Source organism: Filicampus tigris, chromosome 8, assembly GCF_054856515.1.
Source record: "Filicampus tigris isolate MCC_2025a chromosome 8, RoL_Ftig_1.0, whole genome shotgun sequence".
Taxonomy (NCBI): Eukaryota; Metazoa; Chordata; class Actinopteri; order Syngnathiformes; family Syngnathidae; genus Filicampus; species Filicampus tigris.
Window position 1 is genome coordinate 6,306,404 of NC_141224.1, and position 14,923 is coordinate 6,321,326.

General features: G+C 41.8%; 2 protein-coding genes across 5 annotated transcripts in view; both read left to right on the top strand.

The window, feature by feature from the left end:
- Positions 1–5,230, top strand: part of ncapd2 (non-SMC condensin I complex, subunit D2) — a 45,224-nt gene extending 39,994 nt beyond the window's left edge. For all 4 annotated transcript variants that reach the window (XM_086037535.1, XM_086037533.1, XM_086037532.1 and 1 more), the window contains 7 exons: positions 835–1,012; positions 1,108–1,202; positions 2,409–2,489; positions 2,982–3,165; positions 4,177–4,342; positions 4,609–4,731; positions 4,910–5,230. In XM_086037535.1, the coding sequence (XP_085893661.1) occupies positions 835–1,012; positions 1,108–1,202; positions 2,409–2,489; positions 2,982–3,165; positions 4,177–4,342; positions 4,609–4,731; positions 4,910–4,992 (910 nt within the window). In that variant the 3' untranslated portion in view covers positions 4,993–5,230. The remainder of the gene's footprint in view (positions 1–834; positions 1,013–1,107; positions 1,203–2,408; positions 2,490–2,981; positions 3,166–4,176; positions 4,343–4,608; positions 4,732–4,909) is intronic.
- Positions 5,231–8,233: 3,003 nt separating this feature from the next.
- On the top strand, positions 8,234–11,040 carry nppcl (natriuretic peptide C-like). Its single transcript, XM_086037563.1, has 3 exons — positions 8,234–8,404; positions 9,524–9,673; positions 10,365–11,040. Exons 2-3 carry the CDS (start codon positions 9,572–9,574, stop codon positions 10,656–10,658), a joined length of 396 nt encoding a protein of 131 aa, XP_085893689.1. The 5' UTR covers positions 8,234–8,404; positions 9,524–9,571; the 3' UTR covers positions 10,659–11,040.
- Positions 11,041–14,923: the final 3,883 nt, after the last annotated feature.

The following is a 14,923-nucleotide window of genomic DNA, read 5'->3' on the forward strand; positions in this document are numbered from 1 at the left end:
ATGAATCTGCTCCAAGAGCCTTATAAGTAAAGGTAAAAGAAATGGGTTAAAAAAACAAAAAATAAAGAATTTGTTTGATTCAGAAGAAATGCACCGTTTAAAGGATTCCACGTAAGCAGAACATGATGCCCCGAAGTGATGATTTGACGTGCTATGTATAACGGGGCTTGTTGAATTTAAATGACTGGCAAATGCATGATCTGAGTGAAATGGTTTGATATTAATTTCTCCATATACAGGTACATGCAAACTTTTTTTGCTCAAAGAATTGAATTCATTGCAGTAGGGCTGCTCGATTATTGGGGAGGGGGGGAGTTAATCGTGATTCGTTTGGTAATAATTGAAATCACGATTATTGAAAGTATCATTTAATAAACTTAACCAAAACAAGAAAATGTTTAAATCTAAAAAATATAAAGACAAATGTAAGTTTCATTTGGACCAAACAAAATTTATAATTTTAAGTAAAATAAAAAGTGCAAATGTATGATTTCCTTGTGTAAACAAAAATAGTGCATTGGATAGAAATTATTAGTTTAACAATCGTTTTTTTTGTGGTTTTTTTTTTACAATTATGCCGATTTTGTAATCATGCCAATAATCGTAAATGTAATTGAATTTCGATTCATTGCACAGCCCTACATTGCAGTCGCCGAAGTGCAGGATAGGCTCCAGCTCACCCGCCACCCTAACGTGGCCGAGAGCAATAGAAAATGGACGGATGGATGCTACGTCCGCTCTAAAATGACCGCCCTCCGCTGATGACAATATTGGCAATATCAAGCTTGCCGGAGGCTCGTCTCGTTATGCTAATGTGACATCGTCCTCTCGCAGGCTCAGCGACGACGTCCCCTCGGTGAGGCAGACGGCCGTGACGGTGCTGACTCAATTGGTGCTTAAGGACGTGCTGAAGGTCAAAGGGCAAGTCAGCGAGGTGGCCGTGCTGCTAATTGACCCCGAGCCGCACATCGCCAGCCTGGCCCTCAACTTCTTCAACGAGCTGGCCTCCAAGGTGCGCACGCTCACACACACACACGTTTGAGTTTGGAATGGGGAATAATTGGCTTGGCGCTCACTGCTACCTGCCGATCATCTTCCACACGTCAGGACAACGCAATTTACAACCTGCTCCCGGACATCATCAGCCGTCTGTCCGACCCAGAGAGGGGCATGAGCTCGGAGGACTTCAACACCATCATGAAGTGAGTTGGCTGCATTACGACTTGTCAGATTCTTGTGTATTTGAGGCAGGGGATGGGCAATTAATTTTCCACAGGTGCAAAATGAGAAACTGAATTGCTAAGGAATGCCAGCCCCCATTGTGTGTTGCTATAAAGCTGCAAATTGTTTTGATTAGTTGCTGCCTGTGTATAATTTAATTGATTTTTTTTTCTCCCTTTTGCCACCAAGATAGGCTATTGCCCTGTCTAATAGAAATTGTAAAGAAATTGAATATTTTTTTCAAGAATACGTTCCCAGCAGGCCCACTAGTTGAAACACTCTGATTAATTTTGCGTTTGTGGAATATAAATTAGGCAGCAAAATGCGCTCGTTTTTAGCCATCTCTGGGGGCGGCCATTTTGTCGTCTGTCGACTGAAAATGACATCACAACTGCTCACAACGAATAATCACGGCTGACCTGTTTTCTGAATTGGTCGTTGTGAGCAGTTGTGACGTCATTTTCAGTCGACAGAAGACAAAATGGCCGCCCCCTAGAGATGGCTAAAAAGAAGTGGATTAACACTTATTCCACAAACGCAATATCTACATCGCATTCTGATCAATTTTGTGTTTGTGGAATGTAAGTTAAGCAGCAAAATGCTCTCGTTTTTAGCCATCTCTGGGCGCGGCCACTTTGTCTTCTGTCAACTGAAAATGACATCACAACTGCTCACAACGACCAATCGCGGCTGACCTGTTTTCTGAAGCTGAGCTGTGATTGGTGGTTATCCGAGCCCTGAAGGTGTGTGACACGAGTGACAAAATGGCCGCCCGCAGAGATGGCGGATCGGGTTCAAAACATATTTTCAGTTATTTATTTATTTTTAATGGACTGTCATTTGTATATTACATAACTCCACACGTGGTCATGCATAGTTTTGATGCCTTCAGTGAGAATCTCCAATGTAGACAACTCATGAGAAAAAAAAACAAAAACGCATTGAGTTAGATGTGTCCAAACGTTTGGCCTGTAGAGGAAGAATGTCACGATAGTGGAAGAATGTCACGATAGAATCTTTTCTATCGCCAACAGAGGAAGCTTGATTTGATGGGCAAAAGCTTTCACTTATCACCCTTACGCAACACAGCTGCCCCCAGGTGACAGACTGACCAAGCAGTTGGGCAAGTGAATTATACACCTCGCCAACCTACATGATTTGATGCTATATTTGCGTGTGTTTTTTAGACAGCTCTTCTCCTACATCACCAAGGAGAGACAAACCGAGTCCCTGGTGGAGAAACTGTGCCAGCGCTTCCGGACCGCCAGGTGAGAGCGTGACCATCACGCGCTGCTCCCGCCAACCCCACCCCCACCCCCCTTGCGTCGTCTTTGTTTTCTTTGACGGTGTCCTGCCGCGGCCCCATTGTGAGCGTGCAGTCGGCGGACGTGCGGGTAATTAGTTTTGTGCGTGTGAAGAGGCGAGCTGACATTTAATGCCAGTTCACCTATGAATCACACGCTGACATAACCTTCACTCATCTTGTCACGGAGGCAGTCCTTCCACGCTGTCGGAGGATGGAGGTGGAACAATGGGGCGAGACCCGTGCCTTGGGTCCACCTCTGACTCATCCATACTCAAAGGAAGGACATTTTACATTACTCAACGGCAAAGTGAATTATAGATAGCAAATGCGATTTGTTCCAAATGCCAGTACAAAGCCCAATCCGCGGGTAAAAGATCCCGAATGGCGTTCCATTTGCATAATTTTTAATCAGATTGAGTCCCCTCAAATTCATCTTTCTTCTCTTGCCCCGCAGGACGGAGCGTCAGTGGTGCGACTTGGCCGTCTCGCTGTCCCTGCTGTCCATGTGCGAGCGCGGCTTCAAGAGGCTGCAGGAATGCTGGGAATGCTACAGCGACAAGCTGACCGAGCCCGGCGTCTACCAGCCTCTGCTTGCCATCGCGGCCAAGCTGCGCCGCGGAGCCAAGATCCAGCTCAAGGTGCCTCGCGTCAGCGCCCCCCCAACGGTTGGGCACATTTGGCCCCTCGGTTGGCCGAGGTCCGGACTAGTGATAGACTCGTATGCTTTTTTTTTCCCCCAGGGACGATTCCGATTAGTAGTAGTCAAGGAGGCAGAGAGCCGATATTCGTTTTTCAGTAAGAAGGAAAATATTGGCATCAAATTCGAAAGAAACATTTACTTTTAACTTTGTTGCAACGTCTTTTAAGCATGTTTATTGAACATTGTTACAGGTTTGCAGAATGGTTTTTTTTTTTTTTTTTTTTTTAATTTATTTCAAAAAAATGTTGACAATATACATCTGTTATAAAATTCAGGGAGCACCCAGGTTGTCAGCATGTCTTAAAAAGGGTAAATGAAAACTTAAAACAGAAGTCAACGCAAACATATTTTTTTCAAGAATATGTTTTATGCAAGCCCACTAGTTGAAACAGGGCATTGTGATAAATATTGCATTTGTGGGATAAGTGTTAATCCACTGGTTTTTAGCCATCTCCGGGGGCGGCCATTTTGGCTTCTGTCGACTGAAAATGACATCACAACCACCAATCACGGTTCAGATTCAGACAACAGGTCAGCTGTCGTCGTAAGAAGTTGGGATGTCATTTTCAGTCGACGGAAGACAAAATGGCCGCCCCCGGAGATGGCTAAAAACCAGTGGATTAACACTTAATCCGTTAATAGGTCTATCCCTAGTCCGGACAAACATCATTTTGAGGTTATGAACGGCGCTCAGCGAGCTACTTTGCGTAGCGGCGCAAGAATCCGTCACCACGCCACTTCGGTTTTTTTTATTAGAGGCATTTCAATTCCTTTTAAATGGGGATTGCTGAGTTAATGTAACACGGCTTCCTAATTTTCATTTATTTAATTTTGACTTTTTGGACTACTGCTTTGATGCCTGCCGTGTTCTGCATGAATTACGCCGCCGTGTGGATGGAACTCCGTCGCAAAACGGATGTTTGGTATTAACGAGTGGTGATTGTCACAGAGTCAACTGGATGACTTTGACAAGCGACTGACTGCGGTGCACACGCGAGGCCTGGAGAATGTGGAAAGCCCCGAAATGGACGAAGAAAATAATCCAAAAGAAGGACAAGCTACTGACAAGACGCTGGCGCCCACGCCCGCAAGTGGTCGAGCCAAGTCCAAGAGAGGTTTGCGCAAACTCTCCAACTTGGCATTTTAAAAAAATGTTTATCAGGGCTTGACTAATTAATCGCCTGTTTGATTTAATTTTTATTCGTTTTTAAAATCAGCAAAATGTCTGGGTTTATTGGGGTTTTATTTTTCCTGCCATGCACATTAGCAGCTCATTAGAACGTAATGTAAGAACATTGAAACCACAGTTGATTTTTGAAATGCTAACTTTTGCCTAGCTCCACTAAAATTCCCGCGCTCGCTGTCTTTTCGTGCCCTCCAGGTCAGTCAAAGTCGTCGGTCTCCAGCCAGTGCGACGACAGTTTTGTGACGCCTCAGAGAACTCGCAAGTCCAAGAAGAAACCCGTCATCACCTTCAGCAGTGACGAAGAGGAGGCTGAAGAGGGTGAGCCTACCTGACCAATACATAGGAGCGTGCACACAAACGGAATAAATAACCCAGCGGCCGTCAGCACTTTGGGTTACTTCAGGTTCTTTTATAACAGCGCGAGGCGGTTCACTGCTTTCCCTCGGTGGTGGTAAATATACCAGACAAAGATATGCGATATACTTTCTTTCATCAGATGCTGTGCTGACGGAGAGCGAGACCCCTAAAGTCACTACGCCGATCGCCCGCGCATCTCGACGAGCTCGCCTCAGAAACTGAAGTGTTTTTTATTTTTTTAAATTTTTAAAACATTTTTTTTAAACATTTTTTTTTCCTACGTACGACCGCCTAGCATCAAGCCGTCTTGTAATTAACCCGGACCTGATGTGGTTGCTTCAAAAGTCCCGAGAGGCGGTGCCGTCCAACCTGTCCGCTGGGTGGCAAACAGAACCTTTTTTAAACCAGAGCTTTTCAAAGTGTGGCACAATGCTCAATAAACTCATCTCGTCATTTTCTGCACTATCACTCAAAATATGCATTATTTTTGCCTATTTCAGAACATTTAGGCCAGTTCCCCCCCCATCATCTCTTTTATTAGAAATATTTATCATATTTTACATTAGAAAAATCTCTGCAGTATAGTGCCATCTAGTGGAAGAGCATTTCTTCTGCCTGTCACTCTACATTGCTGGCATAGATAGATGCAGTAGATGATCATTAGTACTAGTAAATGAACTTTTGTGGTCCAATCCAGTGAAATTTGCATTATTTACTCAGCACAGTGGTGGAAATGGTTTAGGCAGTGGGGTAGGTTTAACCCATTAAGGCCTAAAGCGCCTTTCTCAACAGCTCCCCAAAACCGTCGGTGGCCTTTGGAATTACCCTTGAAAACCTGAAGTTCACCCAGAAATTCAACACTTACAAAATGATGAATATCTCAGCCCCTGTCGCAGACAGAAACATAATTCCAAAAGAATTAAAGAGCTTGGACACGTGGCTTTCACACAGGCAGAATTTATTATTTACCGTTTCAATCGAAGATATCAAAATAGCGTGTCAATTCAAGAGAAGCACTATTTTAATTAAAAAAAAAAAATCGAGTGGTGATTACCATCCTCTATTCTGTTACAAAGACGTCAATATCGTCATTGTCTACAAACCATATCATAACACGTTCCACTGGTGCGCGTCGTCTGTATATCACTGCCGTTACTTTAATCAGAGCCACCGGCGATCGACGGCGTCCGCCATTAGCCTACCAACGGCTCGAAAAAATTCCACGACATCGTCCGCGGTCTCGCGCCACCCTCACGTGTACATTCTGATGCATTAAGTTGGCTAAGAGACGGAGAATTGGATTAAAAAAAAAAAAAAAAAGGACAGTGACATATCCGCTTCTTCGGTTTGAAAGGTAGAAAGACGCAACAGCGCTCCCGGCTCTAGTGGTAGAAACGCGGTTATGCGCTCCCGGGCTTAATGGGTTAAAAAAAAAATGGTGCTGTTTTCCTCTATCTGCTGTGCCTTCCTGAACGCTTGCTTCACCCTTTGAAAACCGCTGGTTGGTAGCATCACAAGTGGCTTTCAGGTGTTTGGACAGTGATGTCACCACCTGTGCTCTTTCCCTTGCAGTTTTTTCCCCCTCCGCCTCAGCCAGCGCGGAGCACTCCCTCACAGCAGCCTCAGCTACGCCTTCTCACTTCACGCGCATACTAACAATCCTTTTATTTCCCCATCATTCATCTGACATTTAGATTCATCGCAGGTTGGCCTCACTTCACTCATCACTCTTTTCTAGGTCTGTGCCTGGTGATTTATTTTTCCTCTTCACTCTCCCGCTGCCTACTTTTTTTTTTTTTCTTTTTTATTCCCTCCCACGGCGCTCATCTCTCTGCTGACATCACATGCACAGTAGTTAACCCCCCCCCCATCACTTTCCTTCCTCCCTCCCTCACTCCCATGATTGCTAATCTCTCCCTTTCGCCTACTGCCTACCCCCACATGTTGTCCTCTCCCAAAAAGATGAGAGGGGTGAAATTCTCTACGTATGTATTTATGAGCAGTTATGTAAAGCCCCTTTTCTAACGCAGGCTTAGCGATAGGACTCCACCTGAGTTTTGGCCTCAAATGAACCACTTTACTTCAAATAGTTATTACCACGGATGGAACGGTTAATCGAAAATCGAGTCGTCCCGATTAATCGATTGGAAAACTCGAGTTGATGAAATTCATCCAGAAAAGGTTGTCTTGGAACGTTTTTGCATTCTAGATGCAGAGCACGTTTTGAATGTGTAGATCAAATTATGCGCTTGGCGCCAAACCACACTAGTGCACGGAGAAAAAGCGAGAAGAAAAAAAAAAAAAAAAGAATCGAAAATCGGGAACTTAAAAAAATCGAATCGTTACATCCCCAGTTGTGACATTGTAGGTCCTGCGTTCGTATGAAATAACAAGGCTGTCGAAGTTGCCGCTAGTGTTGTGATTTGGCGGCGTGTGGTTGCGGGGAGCAGATGGCACTGACAGACTGTAACTTACCCAAAGGCGAGGGGAGCTCGGTGCACGCTGGGAAAGACCTGAGACAAAAAGTGGAGAGATGGACATGCTTGCCTATAATAGGAGAAATAAAACATGCCGTTAGATCACTTCTTGGTTAGTTGACCGCTATTCTTCTCTTTAACCTTGCGAGGAATGAGGAAAATTGCACTCGACAATTGTATATCCAAAAAAAAAAAAAAATGCGGTAATGACAACATTAACTCATTCAATGACATATTTGTCATTTCACAGAGGGTCTGGAAAAAAAAAAATTGTCACGTTACATCAATTTATAATACTGCGCCTTCTGGTGCTGAGGCGATATTATGAATTCCGCTTGAGTTCTCGGTAGCCAATATTATTTGCAGAGGGACATGCCCAGCCCGCTACTCAAGCGGGATTCTTAACAATTGAACTCTCGTTCTCATATCATAGTATGGCGCTTATGTTAGAGAGAGGAATGATATATGAAATGGAGAACCATTTATATTGTTAGTGTACCTGTTGATGCTGCACCATTTGTGTTCCATCCATTGCTTAAAGGGTTTTAGCACCACAACGGATGATAATTGGTATTTGCAATAGCTAGCAGGCTGAAAGGCTAAGCTATGGTTGTTTTAAATTCACAAAGATCCCAATCAAATTTGTGTTGTCATCTGCCAAGGTGGAAAAAGGTAACAAGCCTGTTTTGATGAAGTAATGAATAGAAAGTTCAGACCTGTTTTAAAATGTAGGGAGTATAAAAAAAACAAACTCAGGCAATTTAAAAAAAAATAAATAAATAAATCTATGCAAGTTCTGCTATCAAAGTATTTGTACTTTGTTCCTCGCCATGAACTAGGCGTCGTCAATAAACAGATCTAAAAACAGCATCCCGGTTGATGCCCCAACATTCAGCCCCTGCCGGGAGGACCGACACGCAAGTGGAGGAGGAGGAGGAGGGGGCAAGGGAGGGGGGGGGGGGGGGGCGAAAGAAATCATCGTTTTAATTCCACCACAGAGCGGGCGAGGAGGAGGATGAAGAGGAGGCGTGGCCAAGTCAGTGAGATAGTGATGCTCTCAGCAGGTGCCAACAAGTGAGAGGTAGCCCAGACCGGGGATGGAGAAGAGTCTCTGAGCGTACAAGACGTCCACACGCAAGTCGCTGCGCAGCAAACAGGTGAGCAGCCTTTGCTTCTGACATTTCTTCAGACGCATTTTTTTATTTTATTTTTTTTTTTTAATCGAGTTAGAGAAATTCATTCGGGGCCCCTTTAAATGGATTTTTGCAATGTATTGCTTTTTGAAATATTTCCAACATATTTCAAATTAAATAGAGAAGTGTTACAGGTTTATTTGGCAACTTGTTTAATTAATTTAAATGTTTTATGCTGCATTGATCCTACAGCGAGAAATCTCAGCTGCGTTTTAATCAAGTTTTAAAAAAAAAAAAAGGTGAATTTAGCTCTGTTGATTTCAATAACATTCTACATTTAAATCCCTAACTTACATTGCCATGTTTTTTTTTTTTACTTTTTCTTTGTATTTAATAGATCAAAAAAAAGATATTTGACTCACCCGTTAAAAACCATTCAATCTTGTTCACCAAAGAAAATTATATTTTTCTAACTTGTTTGTTCTTTTGAATAACTTTGTAATATACAAATGTGTTAACATTTTCATCCCAAATATGAAATTCTCTTCACTCTGTAGTTAGTTTTTTTTTTGCTGCATGATTCTGTTCAGTTATTTTATACCATAAATATGCAGTACAACAAACTATTGTTCCCCCACCCATTTCTTTTTCGAGTTTTCTGTAGTACAACATAAGACAAAGATAATGACAAATTATCCCCCCCCCCCAAAAAAAATGGCCAGTTTTTAGAGATTCTTAAAGAATAACAGCCAACTGTTTTGCCTGTAATTCATATCTTTATTGTTGTTAAAGAATTTGTCATTAATTCGATTTTTTATTATTTTTTTTTTTATGTTAATTGTCTGATTAATCTGTTATTGGAATTGTATTCTGCCAAATATCAGAATTGGCGTTGACCTAAAAAAAAACCACATATTGGTCGGACCTTACTTTTCAGAAACTTATTGTTAAATAAGCAGTTATTTTTCCAGGCGAGATGGTAGCGAGTGTTTTGAATGAAAAGGAAACAAAGAACATTCAAATACATGTAAAAGTGGTTTATTTGCGGCTGTGGTGTGTGTGTGTGTGGGGGGGGGGCGCTGTCCTCATGAATGATCAATTTGATGCAGGAAAAACCCTGAACACTGTCCAAATCTCTTGCAGCCGGTGTGTTTTCCTGTCGTCTCGCTCGAGCTCTTCGCCTCTGCCGCCATGTTGCTTTGTCCCGTGCTGCTTGGAGCCACCCTGCTTATCTTGGCCCCCATGGAGACCCCTCAGGCTCGCGCCCTTCACCCTTCCCCTGATAGCGCTCAGGTAGAGTGGGCGCAGGTGGCAAAAGTACCCTCAAAATGTTCCAAAAAAAAAAAAAAAAGCATGAAATGTATAAATACACTTTATGTTTTTTTGGATTTATAGTGAGAATTCTGGAACGCCAGAAGCTGGTGATTTTTAGACTCACAAAAGACAACGCAATTTTCCGCGAATACTTTTTTAGAACCAACATAAAAAAAAAAATTATACGATTTTGGCGTGGCAACATCTTCGGTTGCCATCACAGTTAATACTCCCTGATTCACGTTTCTCCATGTTCCTACTCTCCCTGTTTTTTTTCTTTTCTTTTCTTTCCTTAGAAGACCCCAAGATCTAAATCAAAATTTTCAACAGTGTTTGACCTCACCCCTCTATTTGCATCGTCTTTTGAAGTCTTGTCATGAGCTGCAGAGGTTGAAAAAAAAAAAAAAGGAACCAGCCTGTTTTGACAAAGTAGTAGAAAGTAGTTTGTTTTCAAATCTAGCAAATAATAGTAAAAAGTCATCAAAAAATAAAATAGCCAAGTGAATCACAAATGCCTGAAAAATATCCTAAAGTCCTCCCCACCGCTTTTTGGAAAGAGGTTAGCGACGTAAGGAGGCTGCTGAAGGATGAAAAGGAGAAAGTAATGAAATGTCTCCACCATTTAAATTAGTCTCCCTTCAATTGAATTTGCATTTGTGTTGCGGTGAAGTTAATGGAGCAGCTCCTGGATCGCTACAACGACCTGCTGACCATGGATGACCTGGAGAACCTTCTGAGCAGTCCGGCGGAGGAGCAGTCCACCTTGTCCTCCGGGGCCAAAGCGTCGGAGTTTCCCGCCAAGTGGGCCGACGTCCAGCCGGAGACGCCCTGGCTCCGCCTCCTCCGGGGCGCCCTGGTCAACCAGAAACCTGTGGAGTCGGAGCGCTCGCGGAGGGGCTGGAACCGAGGTTGCTTCGGCCTCAAACTGGACCGGATCGGGTCCATGAGCGGATTGGGTTGTTAGTGGACAGACTGGTGTCATCTTTTTGGGATGGCGAGGAAGGGAAAGGAAGTTTAACCTGTGTTAGTCGCTGCGGTGTTGTCGACGTTAGAAGCTTCCAAGCACCTTTGTAGTTGCCATGTAGTATTTGAACTGTTTCAATATTTGTTTAACATCAAGCGGCATTTTATTCCCATTGTCCAGCTTGTTTTTTTTTTTTTTTTTTTCTTGTAAATGAGGTTACTAGGTTTAGTCAAATGTAATGGCCAAGTGTTGTGATGTGTTGGAATCCTCATGCAAAGTTAGTTGTAGAGAAAAAAAAAAAAAAAAGACTAGAAGTTTACATGTCACACCTTCTGCTCTTTATTTACTTATGATTTGCACCAATAAATAGATTTTACCTTTATGCATGTCTGGGGGTTTTTTCCAGTTTTTTCCACTCACTGGCCATTTTATTAGGTACCCCTGCGCAATTTCACAAGACTGACTCTGCAAAGACATTACATGCTCAGATTTGAGAAGTATTAACTGAACAATGTTCGCTTTTGCGATGTTGAACGGCGCTATGGTATAGTGAGTCGCCGCTATTCTATGACCTGCACAGCAAAAAAAAAAGAGTGGTCTAAGACAACTGAAATGATGTAATTGCACAAGTGTGCACACCCCGTTACAACGGATGCGACCGTGTTCAAAATGATTCATATTTACTTTAAATTAGAGTCAGCACACCCGCCACTATTTAAAGTGTCTCTGATAAACTCCAATTAAAGTTCAGATCTGATACTAAGATTTTCCTTACATTTTTTTTTTTTTTTCCTTTCTAGCAGATTTTTGTGCTAACACTGCTATTGGGAATGGTTGATTATTCCCTCCATCCTGCCAAAGGCCTCAGTCTCAAAAAGCATGAAACTGCAACCACACTTCAGGTGTGTTCTTTTGGGTGATGAGCAGTCTTGTGTTTGTGCCAAAAGCACATTTCAGAAGTACAACCAAAGAGCTTGGTTTCAATGGACCATAACAAAATCACCTAAACATAAATGTGTTTGTATATACGATATATATGTGTACTGTATGTGTTTGTGTAAATATACACTACACACACACACACACACCTGGTAATTGTGTAGTGGCTTGTTTTAAGACTCACATAATATCAGTATTAATATTTCAATTATAAAATCAGGGTTTGGCGGGTCCTTTCTGCAAGAAAAAATATATTAATACATGTACTTCATTGGTGGTCGTAATTTTTTTTTTCTTTTTTAACACTGATTCTAAATACTGGGGTTATGTTGTGAACGAGAACTACACTACAATTTCCTAATCAAGTGAATGCTTGCATTTCTCTCATGTCCCACTAGATGGCAGCTTTAGAGAATTTACAGCCGTGTTCATTTATTTTGCTTTACACCGGCCTGGGTTCAAGTTGCATAAATCCATTAAAAGGTTTTTGTAGTCGCATAAACTACAGACTTCTACAAAAAAATACACTGTTAGCGATCACACTTGGCCCCAAAAACAGAATTTCTGATGCCAGCCCACAAATTCTCGACTGGATTAAGATTTGGGAATTGGGAGGTCCTGTCTATAACATTCATCTTCATCATTTTCTGAAACCAAAATGAACGCGTGATCCCTTGTATACCATAAATAGGCCCACCGTACCCCAAACACATCTCCATGTCGTGATCTTTGAACTAGGTTCCCCGGTGTTGTCTGACAAGCGGAACTGGCTGACCCCTAAACTCCAAAATACAATTTTGCTTTCACTGTCACCATCACTACTGAAATATTTCCACACCCTACTGAAATTGCAGTGGAATTGCAAATGTGGAGTAAACATTTTTGATCCAATACATTTGAACATATTTACAAGTAGGTTCGAGCGCATTTAAATATGTTCAAAGGTATTTTCAAGTATGTTCGAACGGAGTATGTGCAAGTCAATAACCCGTGGTATTATGGGGAAAAAAAATGAGTTCTGGTATTTAATTTACAAGTATGTGCGAACGTACTGGCAAATACGTATGAACGTCCTTGCAAATACGTCCGAATGTACTAGCAAATACGTACAAACGTACTAAATATGTACGAGCGTTTTAGCAAGTACGTATGAACGTCCTTGCAATACGTACGAACGTACTAGCCAATACGTACGAACGTACTAGCAAATACTAGCAAATACGTACGAACGTCCTTGCCAATACGTACGAACGTACTAGCAAATACGTACGAACGTACTAGCAAATACTAGCAAATACGTACGAACGTCCTTGCCAATACGTACGAACGTACTAGCAAATACGTACGAACGAACTAGCAAGTACGTACGAACGTCCTTTGCAAATACGTACGAACGTACTAGCAAATATGTACAAACGTACTAAATACGTACGAACATATTAGCAAGTACGTACGAACGTCCTTGCCAATATGTACGAACGTCCTTGCCAATACGTACAAACGTACTAAATACGTACGAACATATTAGCAAGTACGTACAAACGTCCTTGCCAATATGTACGAACGTCCTTGCCAATACGTACGAACGCACTTGCGAATACGTACGAACCTCCTAGCAAATACGCACAAAAACATCCTTGCAAGTCCATTCAAATATATTTGCCAGTCTAAAATGTTTACTGCACATTAGCGATTCCAATTTTCCGTACTTCGGTGATATGAGCAGATCATTTTTCAGTAGTGCGTGTGTGTGTGTGGGTGAGTGCGAACATTTCACTTGGTAAGTGATTATTTTAGCAGTGCACGAGTGTCTCACTAATATGAGCAAATCTTTTTTTGTAGTTTATACGTGTAGGAGGGTTTCAAGGAGTGCATGCGAGAGGTCATCCCAAATAACGGCGCCTCATATTTAGTTCTTCGCTGAGACTCGTACGGTCTCAGTTTCTTTGAAACAAATTGCCTTCAAACCTCTTCCAAAGATTTTCCGCCTCTTTCCAGTGAACAAAACTGCACACGAGTAGTCCCAAAGTCTCGCGTCCCAAGTGTGGAGGAGCCAGCCGCCGTCTAATCTTAGCCTGCCCTTTACTTCCCCTCTTTGACCTTAAGCTGCGGAGCAGCGAGGCCAAGAGCGGCATGCGGACGCGGCCAAGCTTTTGGTTCTTCAGCTGTGCCGGTGTGCGCGCCGCTGCTTCACAATGGCACGTTTGCAAACACGCAGCTGATAGCGCACACAAAAACAACGGTCGATATATCGGGGCCTTTGTATGCGGCAAGACTTGGGTTGCGAGAACCGTGTGTGACGTCTTCCAATATACTCAAATGGAAGAGCGTCACCGTTTAACGCTTGGGCGAGCAGAGTTTGGCCTGTTCTTCGACCAACATGTTCACCGACATGGTGCGTCACATGAGTAGCTCGCTGGTCTATTCTAAAAAAAAAAAAAAAAAAAAAGAGCTCTCCGATGATGGGACATTGTGATTTTCTAGGAATGTTGTAGAAGTGACTGTTTTCAAGAAATGGGACGATTTCTTCTGTTGTTGTGTCTTTCCGGTTTGTAAAAGTAAATTAGGTGTCGCGTAGTGATTTCAATCATCAGTTAGTTGTGAGTTAAATCATTGTTATTTATTGTGACAATGCATGATCAGTGCTTTCACAGATGATTGTCATTTAGTATTAGTAATAAAATATAATTTATAATCGTTTTTTAATTTTTTTTATTTCAGGAGTGTGTCTCAAACCGCTTGCCTTTACATTATCTAATACACTGAAGAGTTGATTTACATCAGCAAGAGTCGATCTAATTTAGCTTTTTTTTTGGTCTTTTTTTTATTATTACTCATTATCTAAGAATTTTATTCATTGTAAAGCCTGTAATAAAACCAAAAAAATAAAGCCAATATAAGCAAGTAAATATTGTAATTAAATGTTATGTCATCAAATTTTCAATGAGATCTCTTTTAATCTAAATAAGTTATTATAATATACTGGATAAAACAAATGAAAAATACAAATACATACAATTAATTTCACTTGAATATATACATTTCTACATTTTTACAAACACATATGAACTCTTCCTCACTTTTTTTTTTTTCTCCTGGTCTGCAACATTTCCAATCTGTCCGTTTTAAAAATCAAGTATGGACCTTGAGCACACACACACACACACACAAAAAAAACTTTTTAAAAACTTTTTTAACACTTAAATTCATTTACTATGGTTCTGAAAACAGTAGTTTAAACACATGCTTGCTATACTATTGCCTAAGTTCTCCTCCCCAGATAAGAGCGTAAAGTGAAGGGGTCATGGTCTTTGGACATGAAATGT